Source organism: Daldinia loculata, assembly GCF_022478755.1.
Source record: "Daldinia loculata strain CBS 113971 unplaced genomic scaffold F4817scaffold_6, whole genome shotgun sequence".
Lineage (NCBI taxonomy): Eukaryota > Fungi > Ascomycota > Sordariomycetes > Xylariales > Hypoxylaceae > Daldinia > Daldinia loculata.
The window spans coordinates 520,293-536,298 of NW_026054860.1; the positions used below are offsets into that span (position 1 = coordinate 520,293).

Below are 16,006 nucleotides of genomic sequence, written 5' to 3' on the forward strand. Positions count from 1 at the left end.
CGGTGGGGTCCGGGGATTTGTGGCGGCCCACCACAATGGCGTACGGTATATGGTGGGGAACTGGGGGATTGTGGGTACTGGGGGTCCTACACTGTTAGGACACAACATTCACGGCAGAAAGGCGGTTGTGGTGTGGGTTAGAGGGCTCAGGGGGTTGGCGATGGGATGGGGAATGGGGAATGGGAGGAGGTGGGCACTTTTTTTTTTTTCATAGTTCTCTCCTAATGGGTAGTTGATGATTTATTCATGTAAGTTGGTGGTCTTTATTTCCTTTTATTTTACATGTCTTATTTCAGTTCACTTTATCGTAATAGCTTAGGGGGGACAAAGTAAGTTGTTTACAGACCTTCAGCATAAACAACCTCCTCTCCTCTTTTTGATATGGTAACCCTTTTGCCATTTTTGCTATGCGCAACTATCTTAGGTTAGGTACTTAACCTTAGGAGGTAGTCATGCTTGCTTTATGTCACAACCCATACCACTACAATCTTAAAAGACAATTGGATATGCGAATCGAAACGGTATTAATATTTTCGTAGGTTCTTTTTCAAGAATAGAATGCTATCCTAGATATGTATAGGTAGTAATAGGTAAGTTAGGATATCTCTATAGGAGTACCGTCGAGGCAATCCACTAATCCCGCCAACCCAGTAGACCACCCGCCTCTAGAGACGGATGCCCTTTTATGCAAATACCATCCTCGAGCCCTAATTATATGCAAGCAGCAAAGGTGCAAGCAGCAAAGGTGCAAGATGCAACCGGTCAACGATCGAGGGTGCAAAAACAAACAACTCCCAGAACCCCAACAGCTCAACGCACCAAAACCTATGCCAGTCCACCTTGACGGTCTGGACGACATTCTATGGGTGCCAAAGGGTATCGATAGTGTAGCGGAATAAAAAGTAAGGCGATCCAGCCAATTAGATTCCTAGGTCGGCGCAAAGAAAAATTTTCGATGATCATGGCTCATCCCGTCATATATAGTCCACCCTTGCCAATACATTTTCCTCATCTCGTCGAGAACTGATTTAGAGGAGAGCGGCAAAAGCAGCCGCAGCGAGAAGCATCATGCTGTTTATGGAGCCGTAATTACTATCGCTTCCAGCTGTGGCGATACCATTCGCAGGGATTGTGGGCGAAGGAGTGGCCGGCGCGGCCGTAGTTTCGGGGCCAGGAGTGTTGGTGCTGTTCGCAGGGGCGACCGGGGTGGGGGACTCGCTATCCTGAGACGTGCTGGTCGTGCTTATAGGGCTTGTGGTAATTCTAGTACTTGTAGTGTTTGTAGCGGCCTTAGCTGACGTACTAACACTCTTAGCAGTAGTGGTTGAAGCATAGGTCGTAGACGTGTGCGACGACTTAGGTTTGGTGGTGGATGGGCTAGTCTGCGTCACAAGGGAACCAGGAAGGTTATAGGCGTCTGCGCACTGCTCCAATGTCATATTATCGGGACAGCACCAAGTGGCGCCTTTATCATCTGCTGTGCAGAAGAAGCCTTTATCGCAAGATTCTATATGATGGTCAGCTTAGTCTCATATATTGCTTATCTACTATGAGATCCTACCTCCAGTTTTTCCAGGGCAGCAAGTCTGCTGGGCAGTCTTATTGAAGCAGTGTACAACACTGTCCTTAGAAGCGCATTGTTCAAAACCTTTACCGCACGCTTCAGCACAAGTATCGCCATCCTCGCAAAACTGCTGCTCGGGCGCATATCCACCATCCGCACGACGACCGAGACCAAATATAGCTCTAGGCGACATATGGGCGAGCTTTGGCTTATACGGTTGACGTATAGGCTCAGCAATAGCCTGGCCAGCAAGGGCCATAATAGCAAGCGAAGATATCGTGCCGAACAACATGATGATTTTTTTCCGTAAAGTGATACTGAAGATCTTAGGTTTGTTAGGTTGTATGAAGTAAGAAGGTATAAATATAAAGCTGCTTTTTCCGGTGTTAAAAGATGGACTCGGGTTAGGATAAAATAAGTGAGTGTACGCTCGTCAGAGCTATAACGAATGAATGACAGAATGAATGGAAGAATGTTTGATAGAAAGGTAATCAAACAAGCAAGCAGGCCCGGGCTGTCAGAATGGAAGTCTGAAAATGAATGAAAGAAGACCCGAAAAGGGAGCAACGGAGAAGCAGCAAAGATCGTCAGTAGATATAATGGGGAAAGAGAATTCTTGGTGTGTTGCCCTCCTGTATCATCAAGATAAAATATCAGGGCGATCACCCTTGATTATTTAAATCGGTACCTACCACTAGCTGCATAGGTAGGTACCGCTTGGGTGCTATCCCAATAGAGGGGATACCTGGATACCTGCCCAAAATTCGATCCATGTCGTAATATGTAAGTTGGCCCTGCCAGGCTTGCCAGATGGTGCAAATGCGTGGTTAGGCGCGGGCGCATAAATGATCGTAGCAGGGTTACTTCGGATGGACCACACAGATCATGTTCGCCAACAGTTTACAATACCTCTTAGCTTACTCCTCTCATATCCTCCTTTTCGATTTGGTAGATACTTGGCCCATAACATCTAACCCACTTCTAGATCTGAAAAACGCTAACTGCATAGAACTACTATGCGGTTCTAATATGCAGTGAATTATACGTGACTATAGGACAAAAATCTCCGAATAAGCGCGTCCGGTACCAGGTAGCTAGCTCAGGGCGCATCTAAGATGTCTGAGCTAATAATAGACGAATAAGCGATAGCCAGTAGCCGTAAAGTGGCTTGACTGAAGTGAAGGTAGCCAAGCTTTTCCGTCCAGGCTTAGCATTGTAGCAGATTAAGTAGATGAACAGATTCCAGAGCTCCCCTCAGGAAGGAGGATGTAAAAAGAAGCAGAAATCGGGAGCGGGGGAATGAAAACTTGAAGCAAGGGGAAAGTGTTAGGGAGAGGCGCTAAACCTAGATACATACCCGATGTACCTTACCTGAATGAGATAAATCGAAGATTACCTAAGGAGATCGTCAGGAACAAATTCCAATTTTGAAAACAGACTCCGAATCCAATTGGCTGGCTGCAAGCAACTTAGTCCCTGTCGCTTGTTTCATCTCGGAGCCATGCACGCCAACTCTATTTAACCATTCAATTCCTCTTTCCAATATAATTCACTGCATGTGTTGGCAACCTCACCGCTCACTTATGTAATTTACTTATGTAATTGACGAGTCTTGTTTTCGCCTTTTAGTTGTACGCACTTGAAAGTAAAAATATATCTAAATTAACTACATATAATGTGCCTAGCGATTTATGTTTGCGCCCGTGCAACAATCAAGACCATAGCGGTGTATCAGCTCCCTCACGCCAAGTGTTGTTGACCTCTTTCCATTTAAGCACGTAGCCGTCTCGGCAATGTAACCGTCCTCTGTGTCACGGTCGTTTTGCTACGCCATAGATCTAGCCCGTGAGACACAGATATACCCAGCAAACGATTCACTCGGGCCTCTTCTAAGCGCGGAAGAATAGAAATGCATGCTTAATGCTGATAGTTAGGGCATTCATACGAGTTCTCACCTATCTAATCTTAGGTCATCATAACTCTATCTAAGTCATCTAGAGCTCCAGTGTTTAAACTAAGTTTTCAGCAAAACTTAGGGACATATTTCGATAGGTATATTCGTGCTGGCCTCATTTTCTTGAATTATACGGACATAATGATGGATACTATATATGATTCGTTCGTCTTATAAGCCGAGGTCGAGTGTCTTCTATTTGGACATCGGCGAAAGTCTACTAGCATCAAAAGACCGTGCTATTCTATCTAGATAGCTTCGTAATCATGGCGCGAGCACGTCTATAGTTTCTGCAATAGAGTTTGTGGTGGCTTAGGAAGAGTTCCTTATTCTCCACGTAACGATGTCTTTATACTTTATACTTTTTCTATAGAATACTACTAGAGTTTCATCCAACTCGAAACATTCAACCTTAAATAGATTGCTAGATGCTAATCCGATTACTATAAAGCCAACTCTCTCTGAAATAGCATCGTATCAAGCAGCTGATCATTCATGAAGGTGTCGAGCGTAGTGTTATTACTGTGACATGTAATTACGCAACATAGCCCAGTGAGGGCTTTCAAAGTTGTTAGAGTAGCAAGTATTCAAAGAATACCTAGACACCTACCTAACCTATATAGAAAATCGTGAGCACGGATACGATCAAAGAGCGAATCATATGTCGCTAGCTGAAGTTTATTTTCACATGTGTTTGTCTAATCCCTACTTAGGCCTATGATCTATGACCGTCTGATCATACAGTCCATCAGGAGTTCGGGCGCCTCTTCGAAGCAGTGTTCAATATCTGTCGACTCACGCCCATTTACAATCCTACAACACTTTTGCGTAGAACCTCATATTCTCCTATCACCAGGGACACAACTTAGACTCGAATCCACTCAGATTTCCTTTAGGACATCATGCGGTTTCCAATATTCGCTCTCGCCTTTGCTGTCTGCAAGGTAGCAACGTTGCCTCTCCAGGACCAAGATTCCGTAACTACCTTGCGAATCCTCGACGGGCCCGTCCCGGCTAGCGACGATAGCTCGTTATCGGGGCCTCATGGTAAGTCACGGCTCTTTTCCGATGCTGGATACCTGATTTCCGAGACTTGTTCAAGTATTCCATCCGCTAACATCTTACAGAGCCACTCAACAAAAATGCTGAGAACATGCATACCACAAAATCGATTCATAAGCATACATCCCACCTCACAGCACACGGGCACATGCCCAGATGCGTCAATGCCATCATACCGAGCGGAGGCGCCGAGACGTTAGCGGATGGTAAATCAACAGCTGCGGGAGTCGGGGACATTTCTACTGCCGCGCTCGCCATAGCCATCGCGGCTCTAGTCATCTAGCCATTCAAGGTGGTTGATCAGGACGAAGGGAAGCTCAGTTTGACGGTTCGGCAAGCAGTTCTACCATGTCCATAACAGACGGACCTAGCTCTTTCCTTTATCGATATTTACAAATCCTAGTGAAGAACGCAATGGGTTAGCGGACGGCGTGTATGATAGCCACGGCTGGTGTTGCAACTCTAATAGGTGAATTATTCGAGGGGAAATTATATCCCGCTGGTTGGTTCGTGAGGCTGCATCGAATATAGCTTGGTATAATGATACATTGCGAATCTTCCATTCTCGCCTAGTATTGACAATATTAGTAGCTGGCGTGATATCTCAACGCCCGTGTTTATCTAGTTGATATTGTGATATTTGGTGAGAGATTAATCACCCTTCGAGGGCACTGGCTATACGGCAAGACATACTCAATGAGGCAAACCAGGTTGATAGCCTCAAAGGTTCAGTGGCGACCTCTTGCCGTCGCATACCCGTATATGAGGCCGAGTTCGATATTAAGTGATTACATGCACCTGTCCCAACATTTCCAGTGGAGGGTAAGATGCTAGGCAATGCTTGCTAGTAGATGCAGTCAGCAACATGTGGCAAGAGCCTTTCAGTTTAGGGCTGAGATGGTAGGGTCAGACGCATGGGAACAGGGTCCTGCCGCTCCACCTGTCGCGTGGGTGAGACGGTAAAGTCGTCAGCATATCGTCGAGGCCGTCGTTCCCGTTGCTGCCTACGAGCTCAGGTATTCTTCGAGTATCGTGTACAAGAACAAGAAACAATGACTCCCATCAGGCGGTGAAGACGAAGATGGGACACGGGAACACTTGGCTGCATTTCCAAGTTGCATTCGGCGCAGGCTGGAATGTACAGGAACGAGAGAAACATTTGGAATTAGGCATCTCGAATTTGGGTTCTTGGTGTTTCGACCCGGGAACTCCGAGTAGCCGGGTCCAGACGCCGGTGGGATCATGCGTCGTCGGATAGCTCGCGTTGTCGCGTCGACAGCAAGTCATACGCCCGGGGTCGTCGCGATATCGGATTGCTCCCGTGTTTCGGGGTCCGGGTCTATCGGTCTACATTGGCTACGAAATCGCACCGCAGTCCTGAGCATATCGCGGCTCATCCCGAATCCTTCCGTTCATTATGAATTGATAATGTCCATTTTCTCTTTCGGGGTCGGAATGGGCTCGGGGGTAATGCCAGCCCTGCCGCAGCTGAGGTATGTAATTCGATCGAGGTGCATCGGGTAGGTACCTAAATTACCTTATGCAAGCCGACTTTTAGCGTGGTCCCAGGGCTATGGTATAGGGCACACCTATCGGGCAAGCGGGAATGATGTCATCTCGATCAGTAAGAGTTTTGGGGGTTTTTATGTGTCGAGCTGACAATTACTCGGCAGCTAGGAGGTACCTACTATTCCGTATGTAAGGCAGTATTACCAAATCAGCCAAGGTAAGGCTACCCCAAGGGAGAATATTCTTGCTGACTTCCATGCATGCATTTAATACATGTCAAGGGAAAGCGGGTGGGTACATGTACATGCGTTTTATGCGTTATTGATGCATCGGCAACCACGCCTTGGTATAGTTATGGGATCCAATCAGAAGGAAGGAGATTCAATTCGTCTATCTTAGGTACATACATTAGCTCAAATGCTATTTTCATCTATTTCCCAACCTCATCGCCGAGTCTAGCTCATCAGTATCATATTGAAACTTTTCCACCACGCTCCCTGCCAGGCCCCCTTTTAAGGTCGAGATTTAATGTCTTGTGGAATTTAGCTTCTAATTCTCAAGGTGCCTCCTAAATTTCTCTATAATAGCCACCTAAGTCTCGTGCGCTATAAGGAAGCCATGAGAATTGTAAAAATATACCAGAGAGCCTCCTCAAGTTTCCATCGAATCAGAAAAAACGAGCTGTTCTATAATCTGTGCCTCAGCAGCAAGGCTAGAATCGTCAGGGGCCCATTTTCGTATTTTTGTAAGCACCATGTCCTGGATTGGTTGCATATGGGGGACATAAGTATGCAAGGTGGGTGAATTATCTGCCAACCATAGCATAATTAGGCATGCCAGACAACTCTGTGAAATGGTCCATAGGTATGGAGAACGCTTGTCAATCATATCCACCGCATTGTAAAGGTAGGTAACGCAAGAATCGATACAGGCCTCGCACTTTTCCAAGAAGACAGGCGACTCGCCGTATGGATCAGGACTTAGAGCCGAAGATCCCGCTGGGGATTGGGCTTCCTGTTGTCGGCAGACCATCTGAAGTAAGAACGGCTGATAAATGATGTGCCTCGCAGCGTAGTACCGAAGCCTGAGGACTCGGGCACGATCGTTTGGTAGTGGAAGAGTCCCTTTCAGAGGTCTTAGGTAGTCCGGTATGGAGATGTACCATTCCTCTAACTGTCTGTTGAGCTCAGTACTAAGAGCTAAAAGTTTCTGAAGACCTAGACTCTGCCATGCTTGGTTTGGTCCCGTGAAACTAGTTTCTGCGAGTTCGGGACCGTAAAGCGAGTTGTGTATACGGTTCAGGAGCCGACGAATGGCATGCTCGGCGATGAAATAAATAATATTCTCGTTATCGGAGGGGTCCGTATTATGTGGAAGCCGCATCCGGTCCCCCAAGGGTTCTATCCCGCTCCGAGGAACGTCAAGCTCGGCGATTCGATCACTGGATAACAGAGGTAAGTATAAAATAAAGAGTAGACTTGCGGCCTATAGTTGTCCTACCATTCAACTGTAAAACATTGCCAAAATGTTCTTAATTCCGCCTCTTCGAAGACAGCACTCGACAAATTATGTTTCCGGCTTCTGTAAGTTAGCTCAGACTATCTTGGTCATTAAGGGGGTATTTATTACCTCTCAACAAGATTTAGAAATAGCCGGGATGCGAACTGCGCCATTCTCCAGCTGTGAAGTGGTCTTCCTAAATGAGCAAAATATGAAGCTGCGAGTAGCAAAGCCTGGCAGATACCTATGCCTGGTCGAAAATCCCAAACCAATTTATGTAGCATTATTCTCAGTGCCGGTTGGAAAAACTGAAGACCCAGCGCTTCATCATCCTCATAGTTGCCCTCCCGGTCTGAACTTATCGTACCCAACGCGTAGACGCAAAAGCATATCGAAGTTCCAATATCTTCCATATCCCTTTCCTGAATAAGCTGATCCTGCCACGATTTGAACATATTCGGCGTGAATAGCGGATGGTGAGGGTGAACATTTCGGAAATAGTTTTCGGCTAACGCATTAAGACCATCGAGGTCAAGAGATGGCCAGACTAATGGGCTATCATAGAGACTCCCAAGTAGTCCTGGTAAGGGGAACTTCTCTTCGATCTCGAAGAAATATTCTCTTGGATAGTCTCCGAGTAGATCACGCACCTGGGGCAGCGAAAGGAGCGTGGTTGTCAGAGTAGCATGACCTTTTGGGATTAAAAATTGCGGCGAATCTAACTGGGGGTCTATTCCAGCAGACGTGGAAGGCAAGTAGTCTGAGTGCTGTTGGTAAGCGGTAAAATAATCGGCCTGGCTCGGAGGGTACGAAAGGGGGCTAGAACGAGTACTGAGCTGGTTAATCTGCTGGCTTTGGTGTTCGAGCAGCGATTCTATTCGGGCAAGCCGATCGATGACTGCGTTTGGACTCGAGTCTTCCACTCTACGATTTAGGGTTAGCATGGGCGCCGCCTTGAGCTAGAGAGATGTTAGAGAGAATACCTATCGAACGGTAGCTCCTTGTATACACAATCGGCATTTGAATCCTTGCAGGTAGAACACGGTTTCTTCCCATCGCACCTCCGCTTACGATGCCTGCTCTATGTTAGGTCGAAAGGGATTTGAATAGCCAGAGGGAGTAAGTACCTGCAGAAGTCGCAAGCAAGGAGTGCGCCTGGTTCTCGGTAAGTTAGTAGCCTAACGATATATCGGGGAATGAATGGGTAGCATACGCTTCCTTGTGTAATTCATGTGGCAAATCCGAGGAGCTGGCTAAGATGGAGATACCCCCTGAATTAACTCTTATCGTCTAGGCGAGGGTAAGCATCAACTAAGATAATAAGGTCCAGCAAGTCGAGCGCGTAAAGGCGGCTGCTTCCGTTCAAATACCCTGGCCGAAGAGGCTGACCTCTGTTATAGTCGACCCAATAACTGGGAACGTAGTATAAAACCCTTGGGTCTTGCCGGGGGTGAAGACTGGATATTGGGTAGCTAATGTCACACTGTCACTCGTCGACTTCTTCATAACCAAGTAGCAACGAGTTTCTCTGACCGCCACGCGGGCGAACGCTAGACCAATTATGCTGATGTCTAGTCGCTGATCCTGACCAACAAGAAGTTTCTATACCCAGATGTTGAAAGCACGGCACCTCAAGACATACCAGGCACTTTCGCAGACGTGACAGACGTATTATAGCAGTCACGTAGGTAGAGACTTGCATAATAACTACTTGAGAAGGGCCGTATGTTATCGAAAATGGTTAAGCCCCCTTATGGGGCAAATGAAACGTTGGAACACTATCCACTATACCTACGCCTCACCTTCGTCTTCCAAATTTGACTAAATACTACCAGGTCGTAAGAATAGAAGTGAGAACGATCTTAACTATAGGTCAACACCACCGATGCCCCAAATAGGATGTTGGTGGTTACGGGAAGACTCATACTTCAACAGAGCTAGCAAGCTTACTTGAGCCATACGTCATTAAGGCTAGTCAAAACTTAAGAGATTATAAAAACTGCGATGTTATGTGTTATGGGATGTTTTTGTTAAGCATCGAGATAGGGCTGAATAGGGCGGAAAGTTACCCCTTGTGATGATTCTTAGGGTTTGGGGATAATACAATATGTACCTAAGTATAAGCGTGGCTGTGTTTTGTACATAGAAGTACTAAAGACCTAAAGACTATTTGAGTTTGACTGTTATGTTAGCGTATTTGAGCCGGGCACTAAAAACGGCTAACAGCGGGACGCGCGGGGGGTTCTAAGCAAAAAATTAAAATGGAGTTTAAGTTAGGAGGATACCTAGGTAGTTACTGGCTGGGGGAAGCATCTTCAAGACATTCCAAGCATAGAACGCAGGTTACTCCGAGTCCGCAAATATTAAATGGATCAAGTGATCCATCGACGACGCATCTCCGGCCTATGCCTGACCTACCCTGCAAGTTTTTAATGCCGGGACTTGGACTAAAACACCGGACGGTCTTCGGTAGGTGGATCGGGTTGAGCGTTTGATGTTGAATATAATCTTGGCCTGGGTATGTAATAGGCTGGAGTATTTATTCATATCCATTGGTTCGTCATATTCTGACATACATATCCCGTACCCTCGGGTACGCGACGACATTCCATTCGAATTACGTGAAGGTATGGCAAAAGGTAATGATAGATGCCGTATGGATGAAAAAGGATGTGAAGGTAGCCGAATTTGTACGCTCGTAATCAGCAATCATGTGTCTACATGCAGGATAAAACACATAGATCGCAAATGATTACCTATCAGATATGCTTTATACGTCAGTGATTACCTATTTTAGGTGCACGTAAAGAATAAGATACTTAGGATAGGGTATTAAGAAAAAAGGTCTCGAAAGTTCGGGAAGGAAGAAAGAATCAGTACCAGGTAATAGGGTAAATGCTGTGTCAGCTGGATTAGCTAATGTATTATGTTACGCCTGCATTTTATTCCTGCAGGTTATATGTACCTACCGCTACCTGCCTGTGGACGTTACCTGTGTGATGCGGCTACTGATATTAGAACTGGATACCTGGTCACAAACACCGAACCCGGTCCACTTTTTTACAAAGCCAATCCTTCCGAACTGTTTCCTACGATGTTTTGGAATTCCAATCGCCGTAGATCCGGTGTCATTCGGCATCGCTAACGCCGCGAGCCGGGACGCGATATCTCTATTCAGCCGACTGTCTACCTTGGGGACGTCGGAATAACAGACTCCGCTATTATGATAGCCGACGATGCCGGAAGACCGACAGCTCAGCTTTTAACGGAATCCTGCTCCTATTTTAACTACTATTTCAACTGCCCCTCGCGTCCTTTCTCATAACCATTTTAGTGTTTCCTTCTTCTTCGAAATATATGAAACTATAAACTCATTTGGTGAGTTTTTATCTCTATTTCACCTAGCCGAACTTCCCTGGAGAATTTCCCTGAAGAACTACCTACAATGTATGCTGTCGCCTTTGGCGTCTGGAGCTGGACATTAGAAATTAAACAGCATGTTTAAGCTATGCGGGCAAATTGAACCTCATACGATTATATCATATTTGTTGACTCTAAACTATTTCAATTCCGTATCCCCGTATGCTCCGGTTAGAAGCTTAGCCGCCTATGTTTGGCCGGCGTTACCGAGTTTTATTGCCCGGGCTATTTTGGGAATATCCAACGAAACTAAATGATACAACTTACTCATTCCTGTGGGTGGTGTATCGATGTCCAATATACCGGCTTCGGTAATGATATTGGTTCTCAACACAATCGGTTACGGCTATCGAAATCCTACCTACGCTCGCTCGGGAGGAACCCCTGAGTCTAAGAGATAGGGTGTCACTACGGTGGACACGTTACAGTGGTATACTTGGGGTGACCGAAGAAGAGTCACTAGGTTGACCCTAGTGGAAATATATCTGCGTCACTGTCGGAACAGCCGCCCAGTGCCAAGTTCACCATTAAGATTGGGTATAAACATGGGACTTTTTTACGGGATAGCTGGACGTGTCCCCGATCCCATTGAACCACCAAGGCGTGGAATACCGGAACACATTCCCCAAATATGCTGAGAACGGGCGGAGCTGGCTAGTAGCTAGATGAATAAGGCGTTACTGGGTTTTCAAGATGGCTATATAAAGCGATCGCTAACGAGCCTTTTAGAAACACTTAGAGTCAGGATCCTATCGGCGACTGGTTCGAAAGCACGGTGAAAGGGGCGATCTCGTGGTACATTATCGACTAAAATACAGTGACTAACTTCACTCTATCGGCATTACTACTAACAGCGCCTCCTTTCTATCGAGTTCTCGGGTATCGTCCTGGCCAGTCTTACATCGACCCTCATACCCGCCATCCAATAATATGGCTTACTGGACTTCACCAAGCGGAAAGTGGCAGCTCACCTGCTTGACATTAACCAACTCTGGTATATACTGTTCACCGCTATGTTGCTGATATAACGAGTAACAAATGGCAGTCTCGATGGCACACTTTGGTTATGACCAGGTTGTTACTACCCGTGTTCTCCGTATTGATGGTTAGCTTACAGCTAACCCAGGGGATCTTTGCTGGCGCCCTCATATCGGCAGATTTTATCGAGACTTTTCCAGAAACCAAGGATCCAGCTATCTCGGGTATTACGTCCAGTTGTTTCTCTGTGGGTCGTGACGCTTGACAATGCTAATCACGGATGCTGACCATTGCATGAGCTCGGTGCTTTCTTCGGCTGCCTCGCATCATTCCTACTTGGTGATAGGTTGGGAAGGAAGAAGTCCGTCTATGTTGGGCTCGCGGTCAACGTTATTGGAGTAGTTCTGCAGATTGCAGCTTACCATTTGCCGCAGATGATCGTTGGCCGCATCATCAATGGGTTTGGCAGTAGGTTGACCCCTGGAGACTTAAGAGCTCTCCACTCTTTGCTCGCCCATTTGTTCGAGAATCTGCTTAAAATTCTATCCCGTTGCATACGGCTCCATCTAGTCACTTGCCGTTCCGTATATGCTAACCCCTTAGTCCAGTGGGGATCACCTCTTCAACTTGCCCTGTATTCGTTGCGGAGGCCTCACCTACCAATATTAGGGGTAAACTTGTGGTGCTAGGTTCGTTGTGCATTACGGCGGGATTCTGCGTAGCAAACTGGATGAGTTACGCTTTATTTGATAGCAATGGAGCATTCCAATGGCGATTCCCCTTAGCTTTCCAGCTCGTATACGCAGCCGTTGTAGTAACGTTTCTACCGCTTACCGTTGAGTCACCGCGATGGCTATTGCTACGAGGAAGATTCGAGGAGGCTCGAGTAGCTCTCGCTCAACTCCGAGGATTATTACATAACCTTGATGATAAGAATTTGAAGGACGACCTTAGGTCTATCCAGAGTGCCCTTGAGAAAGAACGCGAGGCTCGTGTGCCTATGGTGGATGCTGTACTCGGTCGAGATCCACTGCAGAATGTTCGCCGTTTGGTGCTGAGGCAAGTCGCCTTATAGACACACCGGGCTAATCCTCCATCATGCTGACCCTTTAAAGCTGCGGGACGCAGCTAATGCAACAGTTCAGCGGCGTTAATGCCTTGGGCTACTACCTTCCCACCCTCTTAATTGAGTCGGTAGGAGTTTCTAGTTCATATGCAAGGTTATTGGCCGGAGCAAATGCTAGCCTATACTTGGGTGCGGCTTTTCTATGTCTGGTTCTAGTCGACCTGATCGGAAGACGCAAGTAAGGCCTATACTCCACATCTCTCTCTACCTTACCGGCAAGTAGTAATGCTTATGGTTCCATAGACTTATGATGTATGGTTCTATTACGACTGGATCTTGTTATTTCGTTGCCTCTATGACACTGAGAGAGGCTACTCTTCATCCGGAAAACAAGTCTGATCTTGGCAAAGTAACGGTGGCTATGTTCTTTCTTTACTACTTCTGCTACGGTACCAGCTTTGCCAAGGTCCCTTGGGTTTATAATTCTGAAATCAATAGCCTCGGGTGGCGGACAAGGGGAGCTGCCGCCGCCACCGCAACGAATTGGTTGAGCGGGTTCGCCATAGTACAGTTCACAAAGGTCGGTGTGGATAATCTTGGATGGAGGTTCTACCTTCGTAAGGGCTCGTCTCTACCGGACACTATGTCAGGGTCTAACCTTGTGCACTAAATAGTCTTTGCGGTATTCTGCTGGTCATACCTACCTATTGTATTCCTCTTCTATCCAGAAACCTCCCTTCGAACACTCGAAGATATGGACGAGATATTCGAGCACCATAGAGGTCCATTCGTGTTCAGGGACAAAGTACTTACCCAACGACACCGCCCGCAAGAATTTACAGAGGCCGAACAGAGGCGCATTACCGAAACCTCTCCTCTCGCTGAGGCGTTCCGGAGTGTTTAAATTATATTATGCCGTCCAATATTCACCATAGATGTCGACGTACTACCGCTGATGGATAGTTTTAATATGCCGTATGATTCTTCGTACGTGGGCAATTCGCTTCTACCCTATGATGCTACGTCTTGGACATAGCATCCGCTTAAACAAAGGGACGAGTGGACACGATGGAAGTAATGATATACTTGAACAATCCTCGTTCTATCTTTTCAACATATCTCTAGCCTTGAGCATCGTCTATCTCTTTTAGTCGGCACAACGATACATCTAGCACGAACAGAGCAGCATAGGCTATTTTGACGCCTTTCATTATCTCCTAAAATGCGGATTTGACACATTCATAAACCCGAATAGTCCGACTAGCTAGGAATTAAATTTACGCCAAGGATTTATGACTCTTCTCTTAACCTGCCTATGTATTTCTAGCTCCTTCAATCACACATAGCCTACTTCGAATGAGGTCAGATAGTGTCACATGGACTGACTGCTTGCCTGGCCATCACCTAAGCTTGCTATTTAGCCTACTTGAAATATTGGCTCATAAGCTATGAGTTACAACTCCTTGTATCCCTCATCTACCTTTGCTAGGAACATGTTCAATTGTGCATGGATGATACTGAGTACCTAGGTAGGTTAGATATTTAGGAGTATTGCTTCGCATCCTGGACGTTATGTACGTCGTAAAGTCGTAAGGGAATACACTCTGTATGAGTATTGGATGTGTCCCAATATCTGATATATAGTACTTCTCTCTAGATTATTATAGTTCTAGCGAACCAGTAGCCAGATTGATCCCACTCTAGTATAACCCGAGGTGGTTTGTCAAGTGGCAGGTGCCGGTCCAGTCTACTCGAGGCTCTGGCCTCTTGTGGATTTCCGTGTGGGGTCTATTCCAGCAGCCCCTGGCGAACTGTGATCACGCTCGGTCGTCATAATAGTACATACAATAGTTCACAAATGGACAAACCCGTAACTTTCCCCAATTTGAAACCGTCTTTCCGAACGCCAACAATCCTTGATCGATTGTGAATGCATCTCTTCTTACACTGTATTCCGTCAATACATAATCGAGATTAGATCTCGCCGAAGTCGTTTGCCTTGCTGGATACGAGGAGACCGACGATCAGACCGAAGAGACCTAGGACGGAACTGAAGATTTCGATGACGAGAATTTTGACGAAACTAACAGTTTTTGTTAGCATACTATATGGCCGAGGGGAATGGAGCTGAGGCATACAGAGAAGGATCCGCAGCATCTGCTAGAGCAGCTCCACTGCCGTTGATGCCAACAGCAACACCGCAAACCAAGTTGCATCCTCCTACCGTCACGCCAGCCCAGAACAAGGCGAAACCGGTATAGTAACTGTTGGCGTCGAACATTTCGTCGGGGCCCGCGTAGTTGACCTTGGAGGAGAATACGATGGCCATGATGACACCGTAGATGGCAACAACTTCGCAGAAGATGATGGAGATTAAGTTCTTGGTTCGGATTCGAGGGGCCTTAACACCACCACCGAGGATGGAAGAACCCGTGATAAAGATACCCCTGAGGACTTGTCAATCGTGATATATTCGATTGGGATGATAGCTTGAGCTGGGGGCGTGCCATACCATGCTGCGCCGACGACTGATAGACCAATGCAAAGCGCAATACCTAGATCCGCCCATACGTACGGCGATACCGTTTCGAGGAAAGCTCCGACCTAGAAGATACATGTAATTAGGATATGGTGTAATTATTTATTATTTATTGCGTGTTACCGAGACGAACATTAAAGGATTCACCGCTACCGGTAAAGAGCATATCTATAAACAATCAGCCTCTCAATTTCAATCTTAATCTCAATCTCACGCCCTTCAGCGCGAATGTTTTACATACACAGTCCAACAACTGTTATGAAAGAGGTGAGACCTCCAGCGCCGTATGTTAGAGCGCCCATATTTGTAGAATTCGGATGCGAGTAATTGTTTGGTAATTCCGGGGGTAATTTTGGATGGAGGTTGTCGACACAAGCTCAGGGGAGCTAATGAATGTTTAAGGAAAGTCGCGAT

The 16,006-nt window shown here is 46.4% G+C and overlaps 5 protein-coding genes across 5 annotated transcripts; 2 read left to right on the forward strand and 3 right to left on the reverse strand.

Moving 5' to 3' along the window:
• Positions 1-943: 943 nt before the first annotated feature.
• On the reverse strand, positions 944-2,046 carry F4817DRAFT_240310 (uncharacterized protein). The gene is made up of 2 exons (XM_049299017.1): positions 1,562-2,046; positions 944-1,507 (listed from the first exon to the last, which is right to left on the reverse strand). The coding sequence occupies exons 1-2, from the start codon at positions 1,854-1,856 to the stop codon at positions 1,029-1,031; spliced, it is 774 nt and encodes a 257-aa protein (XP_049162453.1). The 5' UTR covers positions 1,857-2,046; the 3' UTR covers positions 944-1,028.
• A 2,374-nt stretch (positions 2,047-4,420) lies between these two features.
• Positions 4,421-4,863, forward strand: F4817DRAFT_312586 (uncharacterized protein; the record flags this gene model as incomplete). Its single annotated transcript, XM_049300145.1, has 2 exons — positions 4,421-4,565; positions 4,646-4,863. 2 exons carry the CDS (start codon positions 4,421-4,423, stop codon positions 4,861-4,863), a joined length of 363 nt encoding a protein of 120 aa, XP_049162454.1.
• A 1,837-nt stretch (positions 4,864-6,700) lies between these two features.
• On the reverse strand, positions 6,701-8,948 carry F4817DRAFT_240361 (uncharacterized protein). Its single transcript, XM_049299018.1, has 6 exons — positions 8,803-8,948; positions 8,717-8,744; positions 8,573-8,665; positions 7,719-8,513; positions 7,590-7,667; positions 6,701-7,530 (listed from the first exon to the last, which is right to left on the reverse strand). Exons 1-6 carry the CDS (start codon positions 8,819-8,821, stop codon positions 6,741-6,743), a joined length of 1,803 nt encoding a protein of 600 aa, XP_049162455.1. The 5' UTR covers positions 8,822-8,948; the 3' UTR covers positions 6,701-6,740.
• A 2,806-nt stretch (positions 8,949-11,754) lies between these two features.
• On the forward strand, positions 11,755-14,557 carry F4817DRAFT_240384 (general substrate transporter). Its single transcript, XM_049299019.1, has 8 exons — positions 11,755-12,003; positions 12,055-12,083; positions 12,136-12,234; positions 12,287-12,455; positions 12,596-13,046; positions 13,103-13,291; positions 13,357-13,670; positions 13,728-14,557. Exons 1-8 carry the CDS (start codon positions 11,940-11,942, stop codon positions 13,955-13,957), a joined length of 1,545 nt encoding a protein of 514 aa, XP_049162456.1. The 5' UTR covers positions 11,755-11,939; the 3' UTR covers positions 13,958-14,557.
• Positions 14,558-15,027: 470 nt separating this feature from the next.
• Positions 15,028-15,894, reverse strand: F4817DRAFT_312589 (ATP synthase subunit C-domain-containing protein; the record flags this gene model as incomplete). Its single annotated transcript, XM_049300146.1, has 5 exons — positions 15,028-15,136; positions 15,192-15,500; positions 15,566-15,657; positions 15,726-15,760; positions 15,834-15,894. The coding sequence occupies 5 exons, from the start codon at positions 15,892-15,894 to the stop codon at positions 15,028-15,030; spliced, it is 606 nt and encodes a 201-aa protein (XP_049162457.1).
• Between the last annotated feature and the right edge of the window lie 112 nt (positions 15,895-16,006).

Excerpts from the sequence above, each read along its gene's own strand:
- F4817DRAFT_240310 (XM_049299017.1), bottom strand. The coding sequence starts at position 1,856 with ATGTTGTTCGGCACGATATCTTCGCTTGCTATTATGGCCCTTGCTGGC. Across the intron at positions 1,508-1,561 it reads CTGCCCTGGAAAAACTGGAG|AATCTTGCGATAAAGGCTTC; the intron begins GTAGGATCTCAT and ends ACCATCATATAG.
- F4817DRAFT_240361 (XM_049299018.1), bottom strand. Across the intron at positions 8,514-8,572 it reads AAGGAGCTACCGTTCGATAG|AGTGGAAGACTCGAGTCCAA; the intron begins GTATTCTCTCTA and ends CCTAAATCGTAG. Across the intron at positions 7,668-7,718 it reads TTTCTAAATCTTGTTGAGAG|CCGGAAACATAATTTGTCGA; the intron begins GTAATAAATACC and ends AACTTACAGAAG.
- F4817DRAFT_240384 (XM_049299019.1), top strand. The coding sequence starts at position 11,940 with ATGGCTTACTGGACTTCACCAAGCGGAAAGTGGCAGCTCACCTGCTTG. Across the intron at positions 12,004-12,054 it reads CTTGACATTAACCAACTCTG|TCTCGATGGCACACTTTGGT; the intron begins GTATATACTGTT and ends AACAAATGGCAG. Across the intron at positions 13,047-13,102 it reads GTTCGCCGTTTGGTGCTGAG|CTGCGGGACGCAGCTAATGC; the intron begins GCAAGTCGCCTT and ends GACCCTTTAAAG.